The sequence below is a fragment of the Solenopsis invicta genome, chromosome 7 (genome assembly GCF_016802725.1).
Source record: "Solenopsis invicta isolate M01_SB chromosome 7, UNIL_Sinv_3.0, whole genome shotgun sequence".
Classification (NCBI taxonomy): Eukaryota; Metazoa; Arthropoda; class Insecta; order Hymenoptera; family Formicidae; genus Solenopsis; species Solenopsis invicta.
Window position 1 is genome coordinate 3,078,482 of NC_052670.1, and position 21,211 is coordinate 3,099,692.

The 21,211-nt window shown below is 44.3% G+C and overlaps 1 protein-coding gene across 15 annotated transcripts in view; it reads left to right on the forward strand.

Annotated features, from left to right (window-relative positions):
- Window positions 1–21,211, forward strand: part of LOC105199959 (bromodomain adjacent to zinc finger domain protein 2B) — a 163,979-nt gene that overhangs the window by 111,996 nt on the left and 30,772 nt on the right. For 14 of the 15 annotated variants that reach the window (XM_026130288.2, XM_026130296.2, XM_026130290.2 and 11 more), the window contains exon 4: window positions 5,444–5,606. In XM_026130288.2, the coding sequence (XP_025986073.1) occupies window positions 5,453–5,606 (154 nt within the window). In that variant the 5' untranslated portion in view covers window positions 5,444–5,452. Of the gene's footprint in view, window positions 1–5,443; window positions 5,607–20,186; window positions 20,348–21,211 lie in introns of those variants that run through there. The other variant, XM_039451484.1, reaches the window with a different exon arrangement.

Below are 21,211 nucleotides of genomic sequence, written 5' to 3' on the forward strand. Positions count from 1 at the left end.
GCGAACAAACGGCGCGTTTCTTCCTCGTCACCGGGCTCTTCTTTCTCTACCACGACAACGACCGTGTTCCAGCCGCCTGGCACCCGAGCTTTTCCCGGCCGAAGGAAAGGAGCGTAATACCGGTCGAGAAATCGATGGTCGTCCGTGTCTTCCTTTTGCTCTCAGTTCGCCGCCCCCGCGTTCCCTTGCCTTAAGGCGTCCATTCCTTCTCTCTCTCTCTCTCTCTCTCTCTCTCTCGCGCGCGCGCGCGCGCCCTCGTTTCTCGCCCTTCTCTTTCTCGTCAATTTACGAGCATCTCGAAGTGTGTCCGCCTAGCTGAAAACCGGGTGGCGTCGCGGACTCGCCCGGATATTCCGAACGACGACGACGCCGCCGCCGCCGCCGTGCGCGGATGACACCGATGATTCCAATTGCGAGTAGGTGCAATCCTTTTACCAAATGCTTCGACACTACCGTCCACGTATCGACGCTTTATTTTTGTTGTGCGTATTTTAGATCGCGTTAATTTAACTCCGATAATTAGAAGGCTAGATGGCACTGATGAGGTTTAAATTGTCTCTTTATAAATTGAGGATAGCCAATCGATAGCCAATAAATTAGCTATGTGGGAAAGTATTATTTAAAAGAAACGTACGAGAGAGGCAAATATCGTCCACATTTATTATTATAATACTTACAACAACAGGTAAAATGATTTTGCCTATTTGTTGTCATAGAGAAAGCTATCTCTGTGACAATAAATTTCTCTAATTATTGCGAGCAACGTGAATACTTTGCATAAAATTGAATATATATGCTCGCGATGAGACTGAAAAAGTAAAAATGTCGATATTCTTAGTTACAAGTATTCCTGTTTGCAAGTAGTGTGATATACACGGGGAAAAAAACTGTAAAGAGATTGGAGATTGCAGACGAGTCGTTGCCGCAGTCATAATTGCGAGCTCGGTCATACTGTGTTATTCGGCGCGCCCGGGAGACGCGTCTAATTATACGTTCGTCGGATGTAGGTGATAATTTCGACCGTCGATTTTGATATTTCAGCACCGCATAAGAGTACAGAAATCGTGAAAATTGTTGAAGCTGCGTGGAAAGGAGCATTCGCAAAGAAACTTAAGTATATGATTCAATTGCGTATCATTCTTTCTTTCTTCGCGCTTTCTTTACGTTAAAAAGTTTTGTGTGTCGTTCGAGTGTACGAACTTTTAATAAAGCTCAAGCTGTAATCGTATTCTCAATTTTATTTAATTAATATATCGTATTCAAAAATAGAATTACTGTGACAAACTCTGCGGTTTTATTATTAAAGCCGAGGCAACTTAAATTGGAAATTGGATGGTAGGAAAATTTGATAATTCCGGAAAATCGATACTACCTCAACGATATTTCTGTTTTTACAATTCGGAACGTTGATCAATAGGCAAAGACCGTGTTCTTCTGTCCCATTATCAGATCTTGCTTCTAATTTTAAAAGAATGTAATACTTGGAAAGTGCATTTATTTTCATGATAAGAAATCTTTTCTTCCAGATTGGTGGTATGTAACAATGCAAGCAAATATATCGCAAATTATTGAAAGATAACGTATAATTTTGCAACGGAGGTGGTAATCGCCGCACTGAGAAAAAAAATTGGTTGAAAAACTAAAATATTTAGTCCGATACACACGACTTAAATGTTGAGTTAATTTAATTAATTTTTAGTTAAAAAATTGGAATGGTTAATATAAATGAATTACATCTTTTTTCGTGCAACCAAATAATTGTTGAATCAACCCAATGTTTAGTTGTGCGTATCGGACTAAATATTTTAGTTTTTCAATCATTTTTTTTTCTCAGTGCGAAGTAATCAATTTTGATATTTGAGATAGTTGAGACAATACTCTAATGATTATTTGAGACTTGAAATTTTTCGTTAATCAGAGTCTGCGACTTTTCACTTTTAGTTATTAAGAGCTAGTTAGCAAGCGCAGGGGAGTAGAAATAGTAGGAATAATAGGAGATATTGAAAGGACGCTTTTCTGTCACAATTGTTTGGAGGATCATTTCCGGCGACAAAGAGCTTCTATGCGGCTTCTTTTGTCAATTATAAACGAGAGGTTTCGCACGACATCACTATTCGACATTACGAATCTGAGAGTGCAGTAAAAGCCATTGTAAGAGTTTCTTTCCGTCAACTGCTTCTGATGTACAAAATAATCGTGCAAATGGATATTGAAATCGCGTTAATTGCTTACAATGCCGCGTATAATGACTTGGTGTTATATTATTAAATTCAATTTTTCCGAGGTTAGTAATTGTAAATGAATACTCCATGAGCAATTATTAATGCTGTGGCCTGTAAAGATGTAGTATATATTTAGTATATATTTATAACGATATTATGAATATGAAAAGTTAAATAAAACAGCCGAGTGTACAAACATTTGTGTGATAATACAATCAAGATTGAAAAGAATGCGATACATGTAATTAAATGTTATTTGAAAAAGTTTTGAAATGCTCGAAAGTTTAAATGGCTTAATATAACAAATGTTGCCTATTCTATATTGATAGCATATTAGATAATGATTACTAAACAAATTATTCCATAAATAATTACTAGAATTCGTCACCTAATAATGGAGATAATTTAAGTGGCAATGATATTATCTTTTCTTCTACTTTATAATCAGTAAAAACTCAAAATCCATCTAATGCACCTCTTGCACTTTCATATACAAATGTATAAATGGATTGATTTATTTCTTTATACAATACATATAAGAAACCGAATCTCAAAGCATTGAAAAATTGTACTCTATTAGTTTTGAAAACAGTGGATAAGCAAGATTGCGTAAATGGGAGTGAAAAAGACTATGTATTTAATTATAGACTAATTCCTTTTTTTAAATTTGTTTGAAGAGATCCGCGTAACTCCGCGAAGCGTTCTCAAACTCTTGTCAAGTATTCACATATCTTAAATGTGGTTTAAATATAGAAGAGGCATTTTACGATGATTCTTTTAGAGGGTGGCTTATAAAAGTAAAAGGGAGAAGGATACGCGGAAAACGTAGACGCACGCGTTAGAAATATCTTTGAAATATTTAAATCGGATTATCATGCTTTCTTTCTTTCGCTTTAGCGATGTCACTCAATACTAAGTGCTTTCTTTTTATCCGCCTTCATCCATTAGATTAACGAGAATAAAGACGCAGGAATTATTTATACGTTACTTTCGCCATCATTCAACGGATCGATCACGCGACCCTAGAAATGCTGGATGCTTTGCGAGGGGCACTCCAACGAGACTACCGATAAGAACGAGGGCCGAACTTTAATCAATACGTCGCCGATAACGATCGCGTGACGACTCGTAGCGCACCGAATGAAGGCTATTGTGTATATCAGACCACGGTGAATTTTCCCTATCGAGAGTTTATTCCGGTCGTGACATGATAATATACGGGAATGGGAAGTGGTTATGCACATTAGAATTTTTCTCTATCGCCGCGCTGAATAAATATACATTCCGTCGGGAGATAATCGATTGCGCGTCGCGTAAATTTTAACGAGGGCAGCTTTTGGCTCCTCTATTATGAATTTTGCCGTGTTACGTAAACGGAATATATTATATGTACGTAAAATCTTGGTCTCGGCGATACGCTTCCGTACAATTACTCCAGTATGAAAAGTCTGTTTTCAATAGAATCGGAATTAATTCGTCGAGCGCGGATTCGTGTTTGAAAACGCATTCCGCCCGCGTGAATAGCGACAGAAAATGCATTGAGACGGCTCTCGCTCGCGGCGCGGCGCGGCGCGGCGCGGCGTACACGGCTATATTTAAGAACTAACGAGTTAATAACGGTAGTAAATGCCGTTTCAGCATTCCATTCGAACTGGGAATCCGCTTTATCGCTGAACGATGCACTCGCGCTTTCTGAAATGACGCTCTTTAAAGGCAGAAAGAGCGAGCGAGCGAGCGAGAGAGAGAGAGGGAGAGGAAAGGAAAATGAGAGAAATAATTCTACACACATAGGCGTACGCTTGACATAAGCACTCGCGATATCAGTGCAGACATCTCGCGAAACGCGTCGCGTACAGCTGAAGCTTGGATTTCCAGAGAAAAGGCCGAAAGGTACGAAAGGTGAAAAATGACCTCGCTCGAGAATTAATTAACATAATCGCGACGGCGTTAAATCCTGCTCGACTGTGTCTCGCGGGCTCGTACGTATGATAACTATGCTGGCTGTATGATAATAGCGGCGCCGCCGCAGCCGCCGGTGCGCATCGTCTAGCCTAGCATCAGCCTAACCTAACTCAACGTTGTAACGATGTATATTTATACAACAGCTGGGCGGCGGAGGGAGGGGAGTGCGCCAGTCAGCTGATTGAAGCGCTGGAGGGGAAAAGATGGAGGGGAGAACGACCTTTATTTAAAGCGCCGCCGGAGGAAGCCTTTCTTCGACTGGTAAACAGTCGTCGAATGCAAATGTGTACTTGCGCTCGTGTGTATGTGTGTGTGTGTGTGTGTGTGTGTGTGTGTGTGTGTGTGTGTGTGTGTGCGCGCGCGCGCGCGCGCGTACCCACGCTTTGGGATGTGTAAAAGCGACTTTATTTTGTTTTTGTCGTGAAATATTTCACGAGAAACGCGAACGCGTTTTCCACGATAATCTGTTTAATTGCCGCAATTAGACGGAAGAACCTGAAATATCTCCGTTCTGAGGCGACGACGATGCGATTTCATATCGTAGAGGCTGTTGTACGTATAGGAAATTGCAAAGGTCGTTTAAGGAAAAAAAAAAATGATTTTAACGATCGTGTTAATTACGTTTACAAATCACGATTTGGATTTAATGAGAAAGTTTCATTGGAGTTTTTATTTTATTTCATTGATTTTTTATCGCACGTAACTAATCCTCAGCGTGCGGCGGCTTGCTGCACCTAATTAATTCAATTCGACAACGTTATTCGCGAAGAATTACGACGCCGTTAAATAATACTTTCTGTAAATGCGTTAATGAAAGAGTGAAAAATGTCCCTGTCAAAGTTTTATTATATCTCGGGAAGCACGTATTTATTAAGTAAACAAGCATTTTTTAATTCTTTCCGGCTACAGCCGGCCGATAAAGCCGGCGCGCCCCCTCGTCGTTTTTCTTCCCGAATAATAATCTCCCGCGTCGCCGGGGCTGCACGCCTCGGCCAAAAATCTCGCACACCGAAATCTCGATGCACCGACCGCCGCCGTGCCGCGCGCGCTGCAACTCCGCCGTAAATATCGTGCGCGGCGCGAAACCTGTTCCGTCTCCTCCCCCTCGTCGGGTTTTTCGAGATAAAGAACGGCGAAGTGTGTGCGGCGCGGCGGAGAGTCCTTGGCGATGCGGCACAGCGGCGTCGTCGCGCGTTGCGCGTTGCGCGTGAGAGCGAAGCTCTGTAACGAAACCATGGGTGGATTGTCCGATGTTTCAGGGGACTGGCATGGAGAAGGAGAACTCCGCATCGGGCGGGGGCGGTGGAGGCGGCGGAGGTGGCGGAGCTGAAGCGGCGGTGACTCCGGGCGCCACCTCCACCTCCGAGAAACTCCAGGCGGACCAGGCCAATCCGTTGCTCGATCCTACTGCACTCTTCGGCGGTAAGTCATTTTCGCTCGTTCCGTTGCCGGTCTTCTCTTCTATCTTTTCTCTTTTTTTTTCAGTTTTTTTTCTTTTCTTTTTTTTGGATTTCTCTCGCGCGTTTCTCTCTTTTTCGCCCGTTCCTACCGTAAAACTACGTGCGGACGTGCTACGTCGCGATAAGCGGCATCGTTATGCGAAGCGGCGAAGGTAGGTCGGGGAAAGAAGTCCGATAATAGGAGAGCGCTCTCCGCGCTCTAATGGTCGGGATTTCTTCGGCGCCCGGCTAGTTTTGTCTGTAGAATATCCAACGTCTGCATTGTTATCTTACGAAATATAAACTCCGTCTTGTACGCGGATGGATCGACGAAAATCAGCGACGGAGATCAGAGATAACGGATCCGGAAGGAGCGAACTCGCGTGCATTCTCGTATATCGGCTGCGCAGCAATGACGTTTGTTCATTAACTAATGATCTCGTTTACATCTCGTAACAAGTCCTTCCGCTTCGTTTCCCCGGGAGATCCGAAGCCGATACCCTCTCCTCCTCTCCTCTCTCCCTTTGCATTTTTACAATTTAATCGGCGTCTGGTCGGCAACGTTTGATTTCACTCGCAATCGCGATACGCGATATTGTTTAGACGAAACGGGCAAACATTTTCCGCATAACAGACGCCGATGAATGCGCGTGTCCCAACGGCATATTTGTCGGCGTGAGTTATGATGCTTGTCCAGGAGGAAGTTTACTCCTGGCGATTCCGATTTCGGTCGCCGAGGCACGTTTCCGCGACGACGGGCGACGAGAGTCGGTTTCGCGTGATCGAAGGGCGGGGGGGAGGGTGGAGGGGTTGGGCCGTGAGTACATAAGCTGACAAATTGGACGGTGTAACACGGAATTCGAAGAGTGATGAAAACGACGAGTCTCTCTTTCTTCCTGTAAATATAGGCGCTCTTTTTCACGTTACTCAATCGCACAACTTGTCGCGAGTCATTTCGCGTACTCAATTTCTTCGAAAGCTCACGTCCCGATGTTGACGTTCTCCCTCGCTCCCTTTTACATACAGGTTGTAAATGAAACTTACAACATGAATTTTTTCTCACGTCTCTCCATTTTAGATACATTTTATTTTCTCAATCGGTCAAAAGGAACAAGAAGGACAAAAGCGCGAGAGCCTGTCGCTCGAACGACGAGTCATTCTCTAATGAAATCGGGGGATCGAGTAAGATATATTTCACGCTCGCGCGCGTTCTCAGGTTATTCTACCTATGTAGCGCACCGTTACCGACGCCGTCGTTGCACTTGCCGTGGATTTACAGAGTCGTTCGAAAGCCGGACGCGTGATGCAAAGCGCGCGCGGGCCCCAATAAGCTCTCGCGCGTCAACTCGATATATATCAGTGCCGCCTTAACGAGCGAAGGGCCTCCTCTCTTTCTCTCTCCCTTCCTTCCTCCCTCCCTCCCCCTCCCCCGTTCCGAAATCAATTAGTCCCGCGCGCGCACATCCTATACCCAGCCTTTCTCTCCTTCCAAGGTTATCGAGGCTCCTTCCGTCGATCCTCGCCGGCCGCTTCCCCGCGACAAAAGAAAGAAACTCGCGCTCCTCGTCTAGACTCGTTTCGAGCGCCGTGGTGCTTCTATAGATGCATTGCCCCAAACTTTTTCACACTCGCCCAAGCGCAAGTGCCGTACTCGAGTATGAGAAATGGAATCGATTGGCAAATTGAGATCTTAACGGTTCTTCGGAAGAGTTATTTAATCTTGGAAAGTTTTCCTTTTTTCGACACCAGTCTAGCTCTGTGGTGGCCTTGTATCCCTTTGATATTTCTCTATTGTTGGAATTCTATCTCTTTAAGGAGCTTAATCTTCGGTCAATTAGTATTGCGAATTATTGCACTTTATTTCTTGAGAAAATAATACGAATCAACGAAAGAGAAAGCGATAAATGCCACGGAGTTAGGAGTCAAGTTATTGCAAATCGATTTTTCCGCGATATAAATAATAATTATACGTAATAGCGATACTTTAACGATAGATGTGACTAATCTACGAAATGGATTACAAAGAGGACGTGTATTTATTTGTCTGATGAGCCACGTGCGTTTTCTACGCGAGGATAAAAGAAGGGCTGGTCGTTGATGCAGCCGGGGGTGCATTCTGCGCTCCTCATTCCTCGGCTCGTCTCAATTTCACTCTGAAAGAGCCTCTCTCGTTTTCTCGACCGGGCAGGATCTTCGTCGCTCTTGACGAAGACGGGACCACGTCGTTTATTTCGTCCCTTCACCTTCGACCCGCCGTCCCTCTTCGTATTTCCTGGACCGCCATCGAGTCACCGCGCTCTCTCCCCTCGGCCTTCGGCCGGGGCCTCTCTTTCCCTCTTTCTCTCCTCCCCAAGTTGCTCTTCGCTGCGTTTTCTGTCTTCCTCTCCTCTCCCCTTCCTCCGTGCTACCCCGGTTTCCTGTCCATCGCTGTCATCCGTCTCCGTCTTTGCCGGTGACTTTTTTCGCCCGTGCCATCTCGCTCGATCCTCCGCCGCACCGCTTTTTCTCCTTTCTCACTCCGGGTTTAGGTCCGTAGGGCTTTGGGGACGCAAGAACGAACGGACGAACGAGCGAGCGAACGAACGAACGGTCGGACGAACGCACAACTGGCGAGGCGCTCCTCTCTCTTTCCCATCGTTCTCTCGCTCTCGGTCCGTCGCCGCTCGTTCGTTCGCCCGCTCTTACTCGCTCGCTCAGTCGCTCGGCCACCCTCCGTCTCCCTCGCTCTTCGCCGGTTCTGTATATTTATTGATTGCCACCTCACCTCGCCTACCACGGGCAGACCGAGGTCTGCGGCAGTTTCCCCACCCCTCTCGCGTTCCTCGTTTCCCTCGTCCCTGCCTCATTCTGCAGCAGCAGCAGCAGCAGCAGCAACAGCAGCATCGCGCGCTACGAGGAGCCTCTGTCCCTCTTTCTTGCTCTCTTTTCGCGCTATCACGCTCTCTTCGCTCCCTCTCTTCCCCTTTCTTTCTCGCTCTTTCTTTTGGCCATCTCTCGTTCGCGCCCGTCGACCCACACTACCGTCCTGTTTCATTCGAAGCTTCATTCGCCTTCTCTTTCACGTCCTACCTTTATCCGCGTCTCTCTGTCTCACTCTCTCTCACTCTCTCTCTCTCTCCGCAACCCCGTGGTGCTTTTACCTCCTACGCTCGATACAAACTCGTTGGACGCAGCAGAGTTTTCGTTTGAAGCTACCATCCGGGGCTTGCGATATATACCCACATCCACATAGCCATCGCCACCGCCACCGCCACCGCCGCCGCTGCCGCTTCCTCGTCTTGACGTCGACGTCGACCTCTCGGCATCGTTAATATCTCGAGGGTGGAGAACTCGCGGCGGTATCAGCGCCACGGCGAGAGTACGCTGTGAGATGAGAAGACGCCGTCATTTAGGCAAAGTAGGGAAACGGAAAGGTCTATGCCGGGTAAACGATACTTCTCCGCTGCGTTGCAGTTTCTCTCCTCTCTGTCTCCGTTATCTTCCCTCTTGATTCCCTTTCTCCGATAATAGCAAGGAAACACACACACACACACACACACACACTTACTCTCTCTTTTTCCCTATGTATAAATTATGCGCCAAATTAGTTGTGATTATATAACATGAAATTATGCATGTGGAGGATCTCACGTACAAATGATGATGCTGAAAAGTTCGGCGATCAAACAAAAGTAGTTCTCCCGTCGAAGTCTCTTCGACGGTGTTAAATTTTACCAATCGTTACATTATGCAACGTTAATGGCACGACAGCCATTTGGATGCTATTTTTTTCATTTCTTCATCAGCAACACTTTGACGTTTTGCTTATCGAGGTCTTTATCGCGCTCGTTTGTCTCTCGTGCATGCATCATCGTTAGCCTGTGTCGTACGTCGCAAATAAAACGCTGTCATTCGTGGGAAATAAAAGACGAAGAATCGAGCGCAGGAAAAAATTACCGTCTCTCTCTCTCTCTTTCTCTCTCTTCCTTCTTTGTCTCTGTCCCTCCGTCTCGTTCGTTCTTTGTGTTCCTGTTGCGTTCTCTGTCTCGCTCTCGCGCGCTCTCCGTCTCTGTCTCTCTCTTTCTCTCCGCTCGTTTGCGATTCCATTGCTCTGTGACCCTTCGCGACCTGACGGTTTTACCACCCACACCCGACACGAACACGGCCGGGCGGGCGAGCCATGGTCTCCTCTTAAAGCTCGTTTGTTGTCGAGCTCATCGTGCCGCCATGCGCGCCGGCTAGCTCGATCGAAGACGCGAATGGAGACGCGATTAAAACGTGAGTGACGCAATAAATCCTGGTTGAAAACATTTCTAGTATTTTCCATGCGCGTTTAACACTTAAAAATATTTTCGACTCTCTCTTTTCCTTTTGTGTTCGAGTGTTAGCTCTTGTCAGTTTTCTCTCCGAATTTTGACTACCGCACGTGTGAAAACGGAATCTATTACATTAATCTCGGATTCGGGAATATCTGACGATGATATTATGCGCCGCGGATAAGAATTTATTTCGCTAAAAGTACAATCGAATGCAATTGATGCGAATGCAAAATAAAAATTTTCATTTTGCATGAAATGCGCCGTAAAAATACGCGCTACGGATTCGTATTTTTGTCGTGTGCTCGGCGATAATCCACTCAGCGCATTAAGCATTGCAATAATTCACGTTATTGATACAACGCTCCAATAAAAATGGGAAATGTAAATGTTCAGACGAATTGTTTCTAATTTTAGTCTCCGAGAGGGAGAGAGAGAGAGAGAGAGAAAAAATTCGCTTTTATCAACACACAGTTTTAATAACGGTTTCATTTCATTTGGGACAATTGTTTCACAAGTGTGGTTTTACAATTGTGTAAAAAAAAAAAAGACACGAGTAGTCACAGCCATTATAGCAGTGTCTACATAGATTGCGCGTTATCTGCATAGATTGCATCTAGAAAGATCATTTACATAGTTTATGTGCATGCGTAAACTATTGTCGTTCGCGCGTATGTACACGTGGCCGGTGCGAGAGAGAATGCGTGAATGCGAGTACATACTTTAACTCGGGCGCAAACGACGCGACGCCCCTCTCGTTTGTACGTGCGCGAGAGCCATAGTATGTACGGGACTCACACGTGGCCGCCGGCTACATGCGGACCAGGGATGTAGCTATCATATAGCGTGAATAAACACAACCCCGCGTAGGAACCCACGAGTGCAGAGCTGACACACGGCTCTCGTTTCTTTAACGCCCAAAATATGCAGGGGAAACGCGAAGGAAGGAAATTTTTCCTTGTACTATCCCAATTAAATATTAATCCTCGATTACTGGATTATCGAATGAAATCAGCGTGTTTCACGCTTATTTATATCGATATTAATGTGTTTATTTTGAGTTTGATTTATTTGATATGACTTAATGACGATGATAATTAATTCAATATTAGAATACAAGATCGACGTTTAACGTCAATCCGGACTTATCCATAATTCATAATTTATTGCCTTTTGCTGAAAGCAGATATTATACGCGGTAGTCCAGCGTTGTCTATCACACGTTCTTTTTGATTGATTACATATTTAGGAATTATTTTAATTCAACAATATTAAATGAAAATTAAGCGGTGAAAACGTCAAGCATAAGAGAGGAGAGAGGTCATTTTCGGTCAAAGTGGATTTTGGTGCCTAATATGCATAATTATTATTGGGCACCGTCATCCGCTTTGATGGAAAATGGCTCTCTCTTCTCTTACATTTTAATTAAATAAAATACGCACTTCTCACGTAAATTGCTACCTCAGTGTTATTTTAGAAGCATGTAATTTCGCAGAACGTGCGAACTGGTTATGGAAGTTTTCTTATTAATCTTGATTCCGTGCATTTGATACATACATACATACATACATATATATATAGTTTATTAATCCGCGTATGAATTAATAAAAATGAAGGATTCGTGTGTAATAACGCAAGAAGTATAGCTACGCCACTGATACGAACGCAACACGCGCCCATTGCTCTCTCGTTTCCACTCGCGTAACGCTCGCGCGGCTTGATAAATGCGTTTACCGTGCTTCGAATTCGGTACATACACGCGGCTCTCGAGGCGATGAAAAAAAAACCGACCGCGAGAGAGCTGGGGAGAGGAGAAGGTACGGGGGACACACATACACACACGATTTGAGAGACGCGCGACGTGTGTGTTACTCTCGTGCCCTGTGAGACGCAACCAGCCGAGAAATACAAAAATATCAATCGACTTTCAGGAATATATACGCTTACCCCCGCGCATCCCCTCCCCCATTTCACCCTCTCCTGGAACATTAAGCCACTGAATTATGTAACCGAGGGAAATTTCTTTCGCGGGATTGCTTCGGCGGAAATCTTCCACGTGCCACGATCGCCTCGCAGTGCGCTGCATAATGCACGTAGCTTCTACTGGACTTTGAACCGTCGATACCTTTCGATATATACGCTCTTGCTATCTTCTTTGTCGAATGATCTTATATCTCGGGAGGAGAGGACGGAAAGGATTGGCGGACGGTATCACGTGTGAGAATCGTGCGCTCTGTCGGAGATAGGCGACAGTATTCGCGGCATAGATGTTAACCTTAGAGCGCTACTGTGGATGAATAGTTAAAACAGCGTTTAATAAATTTTTTTATATTAAAGTAGTTGAATTATTCCGATACATTGCAACCTGTGAAATAGAAAAAAAATCTACAAAAAATTCTTGAAAGTTTAACAAAATTCTGAATTATGCGAGTGAATTTTCACCTTAGAGTAGATTAACGTCAGAAAATTATGAATAGCACTTTTTCAAAAGAATCGCGAGGTACCAGATGCATTTGCCATTTTTTTTTTTAACTTTTAAAGTCAAAGAGATCGTCCTTCGATCTCAATTATTTTGCTGTTTTTATATTCAAAATTGCGAGTAACGCGGCATTAATAGATTTAATAAATGGCACCCTATTTATTCTTATTCTCGTCTATTATTAGACAGCGTTCAAGTTCACGTTGGGTAAATTAAATTAAATTAGGGAGATAATTCGTCTGTTTCTGCACGCAATTGATTCGCGACGTTGCTGAAAGGAGCGCAAGCGATGTTGGCTAAGGGGATTTAGAGCAACAGCTGTTCGAAATATATTTCACTGTCGAAGTTTACAAAGTTTATAGGAATGGAACTTTATACATAGAATAATTTATTTTCAATCTTACTATATATATATATATATATATATATATATATATATATATATGTAATCAAGTACATATATACACACTGAGAAGAAAAAGTTTTTAATTTGGCTAAATTTTTAAACTTAATTGAATTTTTTCAGTTCACGCATTTATGTATTTGACTCAAGCACATAAAATACTTGAACTTCAATTTAAGCATTTATTTTATTTAAAACTTAACTACATATATAATTAAAATTTAAAAATAAAAATATTTGAAGTGAAGAAATTTAATCAAGTTGAAAAAAATTAGTCAAGCTAACAACTTTTTTTCTTCTCGGTGTATATATACAGCCAAAGCTCCATATAAATAACTTACGCCTCCTAGCTTTTAACGGATGTCTCTCGAAAGGAAGGAAGAAAAAGAGAGGAGAGGAAATGCATTTATTTATTACCTACCGACCGTGCACGTAAATGACCCTTAACCTATTATTAATCTATTTATGCAACATGTAATATCGTTTATGTATCATAGTTAGTTAACCGGTTATGCTTACGCACGTGGCTAACTCTACCGGGTGTCAAGAAACTACATCGTAACAAACTTAAATACAGATTTCCATAGTAAAGCGGCAACACTGCTAATTAAGCAATTAAGCCACGGCAAAAGAAGAAACACTTTACGTTTTCCACAATTCACGTGCGAAATATCGTCTCGTGTGTCACGCTGCATATCCCTTCCGTTCACTTCCGTGCGACGAGCGCACGAATCGCCGAGTAATCTATTTTCTTCTCCAATTTCATCCGGTCTGTCCACCTGCCGTTTCCCTCGACCGTACTTTTTCCCCGACCTAACGACCCGTCGATGAATCGATAACCCCGCACGGACCTCCTAACTGCAATTTCGTCAAGTTTACGTCACGGCTAATAAACTTACGCGTTTGGCTCACCCGGTTATAGCCGAAGAAGGAAATGCGCGAGCTACGAGAGTAACGCGATTAGGTGGCACAGAAACGGGTTAAGCCTGGGGGCCATCTTAACACCGACCTTTTCACCCACGATGATGTACGAGTGTAAATTCCACAAGAAAGAATCCACGTATACGCATCGCGCATCGCGAGCAATTCTTCGATTTTCAACGCAGGATATTGCATTTTCTAGTATTTAATTACTATTATTGAGTACTTAATTAAAGCTACGAAGTTGAGAAAGCGATATGGATTTTATGGAACGCGGAAGACTTACTTTTATTTCAGGAGATAATTCAGGATAAAAATGAGACGATAATATAAAAATTTTAGATTCTTGCAAAGAATTTAAGAGTTTTACGTTACACGAAGCCGCGGATATAAAAAAAAAAAAATGTTTTTATAAATAATTTTAACATAAGTATTTTTAATCTATTGTTTGATGAAAAATGAAAAGAATGCAATTGTTGTAATTTGGGTTTACAATTTAATGTTTTTTTTCTAGCGTTTTCTTAAAAGATATCTTTTCTTCCACCTTGATCCAGTTCGATGTTGAAACGTCGATCGCGCGCCGTCCAACGCGGTCAGTTCGATTCGACGTGAATACGGTGAAAATCTCGGCAATCTCGTCGCGATGCATCCGCGCGATTCTAGTAAACGGGCAGCAGCCGGCAAGATTGCCGTTGCCGTTCCTCTCGCGTCCCGTAAACGAAATTAAACGGATTTGGAGGCGAGCCAGCCATCGTGTCGTCGTCGCCCGTCGTTATCTGCTCCCGTCCCGACATTCCGATCTCTCGATCGATCACCCGCCGGCCTCTCCTCGTCACAAAGAGCCTGGGAAGGGTGGTGGTGGGTTCGTCGTTCCTCGATCCGGATTGGACAGTTATGACCCGAAATAATGACGAGGCCGCGTCGCGAAGCGATGGAAAGAGAAACGCGGGCGCGACCCCGGGATTTCCTCGTATATCGACTTTGTATTAGATCGAACGCCAATAATTGCGGTTTTTTTTTTTCACGAAGATCAAAGCGTTCGTCCGGGCTCCGAGGGTGCAGAATCCGCTCTCGGACCCCGTGGATTTCAGTATGTTTGATATCGCCCGACTGTTCGTCGTAATTTGTTAGCGGCGGCCGATGGACGGAAAATGCGTTCCGCTTCGCTGTAAATTATATTATACGAGTTACAGTTACGCGCTAGTTATAAACGTTGACGACGGCAAGTATACACGTAACGCGATAAACTTGCGCGCGGCAGTGCACGCGACCGTGCGTTGTGGCGGACGCGAGGAATTTGACATGGAGAGCGGGACCCCGAGATCCCGGAAGCCTTCGAAAATAATAACCCGCCGCGGCGAAGTTGTAAAATCGCAATTTTCACATCCGGCACAAACGCGATTATCGTAACGCACGACGGCAGGAGTTGGCCGCCGCGCAAGGTCTCGTTAAATATTTTTTTATTAATTTTTGAGCGCCGCGTGTCCAAGCGGCTGTTTCAAAGCCGTAATTGGGGACGGGGACCGGTTTATTAAGACCTCGCAAAGCGGATTTTGCTCGTGATGCGCGAAATAATGCACTACTAGAGGCGCGATATTTTGTGCCGCACATTTGCGGGTGAAAACTCGTTATGCGCTTGGAATGTGTAAATTATTATACTACATCTTGCTTAATGAATGAGCTAACCAATATTGAAACCAATAGTGTCTTCGTAATTCGCTTAAAACGCATGCAATCAATTCTGTGTGTTTGATCAATTTTAATTTATTTCATATTGAATTCTAAGTATATTGACTTTTTCAAAATTATGCTTTATTTTTTTATTGAAAGCTAAGAGTTACACGCGTATCGAATCGTTTTATACCGATGTAGAATTATGTAAAACGTTTTATTATACATTAATTATTACACACACAAACATAGGTTGGTTCCGTTTGTCCTCATACGTACATATATTTCGTTTCTCGCAGACGGGGAAGCTACGTTAAAGAATAATTTAACTGCATCATAAGTACATTGAATGTTGTATGTATATATGTATGTACGTATATACATCGGGGAAGAAGGAATACGAGACAACGAGATTCCGAGTGAATTTATTCCACTCGCGCACAGATGCCGGCAATAGTTTATTTTATAAGAACTGTACTTTCGCGCGAGTTTGCGACTTATAACCCTTTGCTTCCCCAGCCGTGAATTACACACGTGGAACACGATTCCAACATCTGTTCGCGGAGAGATTTATGATCTATAAATCGTTTAATTTTTTTTTTACCGCGTTCGATTTAGCTTAACGCGAATGATAGCGAGCTTAATCACAAAAAAAACGATGCAACATTTGGCAATTCTGAGGTCGATATCGATGTCAGAAAAAAATTCTAATGTTATATGAATATTTAATATTTAATACATTTTTAATAAAAATATTTTATTAAGTCGATACGTATTTGCTCATTTATCTAGTCTTTTTACAAATTGTTATTTTTTTTTAAGTCATACGAGTTGTCCACAATGTCTTGTTTAATATTAATCTTCCGTATGTCGAAATAAATGTTCCCGATTTAATATTAAAGAATATATGCTTTTTAAATTCGTCTGATGTAACGAACCTTTGTAATATTTGATGCCATATTGGATGCATTATAAATTTCATTTTTTCAACGTAGACATATTATTTAATTATTGCCACTCGGTGGCAAAATTAATTAGTCTTTATTATAGAGTAATAAGTTGACCAGTTGAATAATGAAATAACCAGCAGGCGTTTTTCTCGCCGGTAGCTTTCAAGGCGAACATGTCGCATCGTCCGCGCGCAGCATACTTAATTGTCACTCTTAGCGTGCGCGTGTTCGTAGCAGCGACACGAGCTGATTTTCGTGGAAGTCGCTCGCCACCGTGTCGTCTTTCCAGGCCGCAAGATCCGCGTCGTTACGCGACGCGCCGTTGGTCCGGGCTATTTTCTTCCTGGCACGTTCCTGTCGTCGGGGCCCGGTGCACCAAAAAAATTCCAGCCGTATATTCTGCGCCCCGAAAATAGCAACGAGAAGTTACGTTACACGCTGTGTTCCGCGATGGTCGGGAGCGAGAGCAGCGCTTGGCCATTCTCAGTTCTCAGACGAGACGCCGCGCCGCGCCGCGGAGGAAATTACGGCCGAGTAAATGCGCGTGTTTCCTACGTCCCGCGCTTTTACCGCGGAAAATCGCGGGGTCGTTTACGTCTATCAAGGAAATTAGCGTCGTAAAATGATCGCGGGGAAGTCGATGGTGCGTCCAGCTGTGAGTGATTTCTGTTCGCGTACGTACGTATACGCACTTACTTGAGGAAATTGTCAAGCGGATCTATTTGGCTATTAAAGTAATGTCGATAATCATCTTTCAGATTTTAAGCGGCTACTAATACGGGATCGCTCGAGTTTCCATGTAATCGTACCCCTCCCTCCCTCCAAAATGTTCTCTCTTTTTCCAAAACGACTGGCGGACCCCGGTCGCCGAATTAATTAATTAAAAAAAAAAGAAAAAAGAAATACGTTCTACTAACTTTATTACTTTGAAGATACACAAAGAAGGAGGGTTACCGACTTTTACGAAGTAGAATTGAAGAATCGCGTTAATTTCTTTCGCATCGGCAGGTCTCATCTCTTTTTCTTTTCTTTCGCTCTTCTTCTTTTTTTCTTCGCTCTCTCGATTCTTGCCCATTTTCGCCGCGCGCGAGCAAGCGTCGAAAGTACCGGGTGTACGCAGGTCTGGCCGCTTCTCCGGGGCGAGTAAGGGCCACCACTCGTAATCCTCGGTCCCTTTCCACCGCTCGGCTGCCGCGCGCGCTCATCAGCCCCGCGTATATCTATAATACGCACGTCGCTCGCTCGCTCGCCCCGTCTTCTCCACCTCGCCCTAAACCCCAGGCCCGGCTCCGACCCCTCCCCACTGGCCGGAGCACCGATCGATTTAATAACACGGCCATTTTCCCGGCTCACGGACCGAACGAACACGCTCCTCTCCCGAGCGACCGAGATGCTGCTGCAGCGCGACCGCGCTCTCATCTCGTTTCATCTCGCTTGAGCCCGCGGCGCACGGAGCGTGTTTCGCTGCCGCATCGGAATTCTCTCGCTGTGCCTGCCTGTGCGTGCACGTCCCGCCGCGTGTCGAGATACGAACCTCGCGGACCCTTACGTCTCTCCTGTCCGAGCCACTATCGCGAAGATCGAATCCAATCTTTTTGCGTTACTTGCTGAATCGCTATCCTTAATTATCGCTATTATCGGATAATAATCCGGACGGATTAGCGCTAAGCGCGAATCTACAAACCTTTTGTGATACTAATTACAATTTCATCAATTATTACTCTGAATTAGAATAATCTTTTTCTTTGAGAGAGACTTAAGTTAGGGCTTATTATTAAATTCCAGTATGAATTGGCAAGATCCAATTTTAAAGTGAAATATTCAACGTGATTTTTACAATTAGAATAAATTTTATTTTTAGCAGATTTATCATCATCATTAATTTTTTTTTTTTATTTCTTAAAATTGACTGAACCCAAAGTTAAGCCTACGAATCGACCGCGCTCGTCGGATTTTGATGATTCTATAATTCGCAAACGCGGCACAAAGGGGAAAGGATTAAAAACGCGCCGTCTCTGCTTAGCTTTAGCTTATAACTTATTATAAATGGCACACGAGACAGCGTAAGAGTCGATGCGGTTTTATTAGAAGCGGTCGGAACGTGGATGTTTTGGAGGCGAGCAATTCCGATTTAAGCCGCGGGATGTCAACGATCTACCGGTCGGACATTCTCGCCGGCTTGGATTGGCAGGGGGTTAAATTTACTATGGTATCCGATATATCCGCGGATAAACGTACTGCCGGAGGAGACGTAGGTCCATACGTTTAAATTATATCGCGATGTGTTAACTATCGACCACCGTCCTCTTCCCACTTTGCTTCCGCTATCGACAAAGCGGTAGTGCTCTATTGAAACGTTGATAGCTCTATATAGTCTTGCGCATAAGAGCGCAGTTTTACGGAGCAATGGTGGAATCTCTAAAAGCGCAATGCAACAGAGCAATTTCTTCTTTGGAGCGGGAATGGAAGTAATTAATTCTTTACCGTTGACTTAGATTTTTCTCGAAAACAGAAGCCGTGTTCTGATTCATCGACACGCTGCTGACGTGAAAGAAAACAAACGCACTGTAGCGTTTTCACTTGGGTGACTTGGTTACCTTGAAACTCGCGAACGGAGTACCGACAGAATGAAGCGAAAAGTCGTTGGAACTCGGGGGAGGGAAAAGTTTCCTAATGCAGTCCGCGCCGTGTCTTTGTATCGTTTTACAAATTGGGCTTTCTCGTTCTCGCGTATAGCGAAAGATACTTCGTGCTTCCGCTTTGAGGTACTTAAATCGACGATTTGAATGGAAGCAGCAGACGTAATAGGGAATAAGCGGAGAATTACTCCAGGAAAATATTCTTTGTGCGACAGTCGACCTTTAAGAAAGTATACGAGATGTGTCGATCTACGCGGATATCAATTTCAAGAACGGGAAAAGGCAGGTCAGGGGAGTCGAAGTGGCCTCGATTTTCGCAAGAGCGCAACCAATTTGCATCGGTCGGTTGGTCCGATAGAAAAAAAGCCCCTTGCTAATCGACAGCCTCGACTACTCTCGGACTACTCTCCAAGCTGTCAAGTTCGTCGGTTAGCGAGAGGAAGGAGGAGGAGGAGGACAATGTATGGGGGTGAAAAAGAGAGTCCTTCATTAACGCGGCACGAAAAACAGGAAATTAGCGTCGCGACGCGTCGCGTCGCGTCGCATCGCATCGCATCGCATCGCATCCGAACGAACGTTGGGCGGCGGCGGCGGCGGCGGCGACGACGGTGACGTGTGCCAACCGGACGAACGACGATGACCCCACCACCATGATCCTTCTCTTTCGCTCTCGCGCCCGCTGCCGCCGTTACGACCGCGTCGTTCGCACCGCTCCGCCGCGCTTCTCCTTGATCCTTCCCCTGGTTCTCCCCTCCTCCTTTTTCCAACGCTCGCTCGTACGAATGCTTAATCACAAATCGATAGACGTGACGCATCGCCGCGGCCTCTGAGATACGTCGACTTGCCGCCGGCTTATCTGCATTTCCGACCGTTTCGTTCGCGCGTGACTGCCGGCGGATTAGGGATCACGGAGAGGAGCGGGCGATCACAATCGCTCCCCGAGGCTCGCCTTCTCGCTCCTCGTCTCTCGACCCTCGCGCCGCATTCTGCCTCCCTCGACGGACAGTTAATTAGTGTTAAATTCAACGTTCGCGAAAACGTTTGATTTAATTTGCTAACACGCGAAGACCACCCTGATAATTTCCCCAGACGCGCGCGACTCGAGGTCTCTCGCGGAGTGACGTGTCCGGAATTCGAATCTTCCCCGCCGCCGCCGACGACGACGACGAGAGTGACGTAAGGCGTATGTAAAATCTTGGGGAGCGCGCGCTGTCGGGAGACAGCCAGCCAGGTGCATTCGTTTCGCTCAGTCGCGTCGTGGAACTGTGTGGATGCTGGCGTCGCGCGATATGCTATGGTGACGCTGTAATGGGAAAGAGGAGTTGCGCGCGAGTGAAGTGCAGTGCAATTACGTGCGGGGATAATGGTTCGTATTCGCGCGCACCCGTACCGTCGCGTCGTACGTTCAATGCGCGATTCTCGCTCGCTTTTCTCTCTGCTCTGCTCGGCTCGGCTCGACTCGGTACAATTACGATTCGCGCCTAACCCACGAAGAGAATTATCTCCTCGAGTCTCTTGAGCGCAGCTTATTCTAGAAGAGCTTCTTCCAGCCGTATTTGTCTCAAAACGTATCGTGCACGTGAGAACTTTTCAACTACCGATCCTCACAGTGTCGTCCGATACGGTTCTTATCTCCAAGTAGCATCCTATCTTGCCTCCCATAACAGCTTTTTTCGTTCTTTCAAGGATTGAGCCTGCGTTACTTATCGACATACGACGAGTTTTAGCAGAAACCACCTCGGCGCTTCAAATATTACGATACTTCTTGCGTTATTGCACGTCAATAAATTGTGAAACTTAATCAGGATTAATGGATGAAAAACTCGAGTTTCATCTTCAGATAACAGTTAATTACAGACAAGATAATACACTGAGGAAAAACAATTTATTTGAACATTTGCAATAGAATATTTATTTGCGGTACATAAATATTTATTCAATAAAGATATGATAGAATTACATTAGTGATTCTTGTACTAAATAAATATTTATTTACATTCAGTAAATATATTCATTGCAAGTATTCAAACAAATGTTTATTAAAATTTAGTAATTTTTTCCTCTCTATGTAATAATTTAAAATTATTTAATTTAAAGTTTAATGATTGAAATGTCTTTTGTCTCATTTACCGAATTCGATCCGTACGCGCGTTACGATAGTAAAGTTGGATACGTCGCATTTAATATCGTGTTTTGTCACAAGTTTAAAGTTCTTGTTTTTTATTCTACG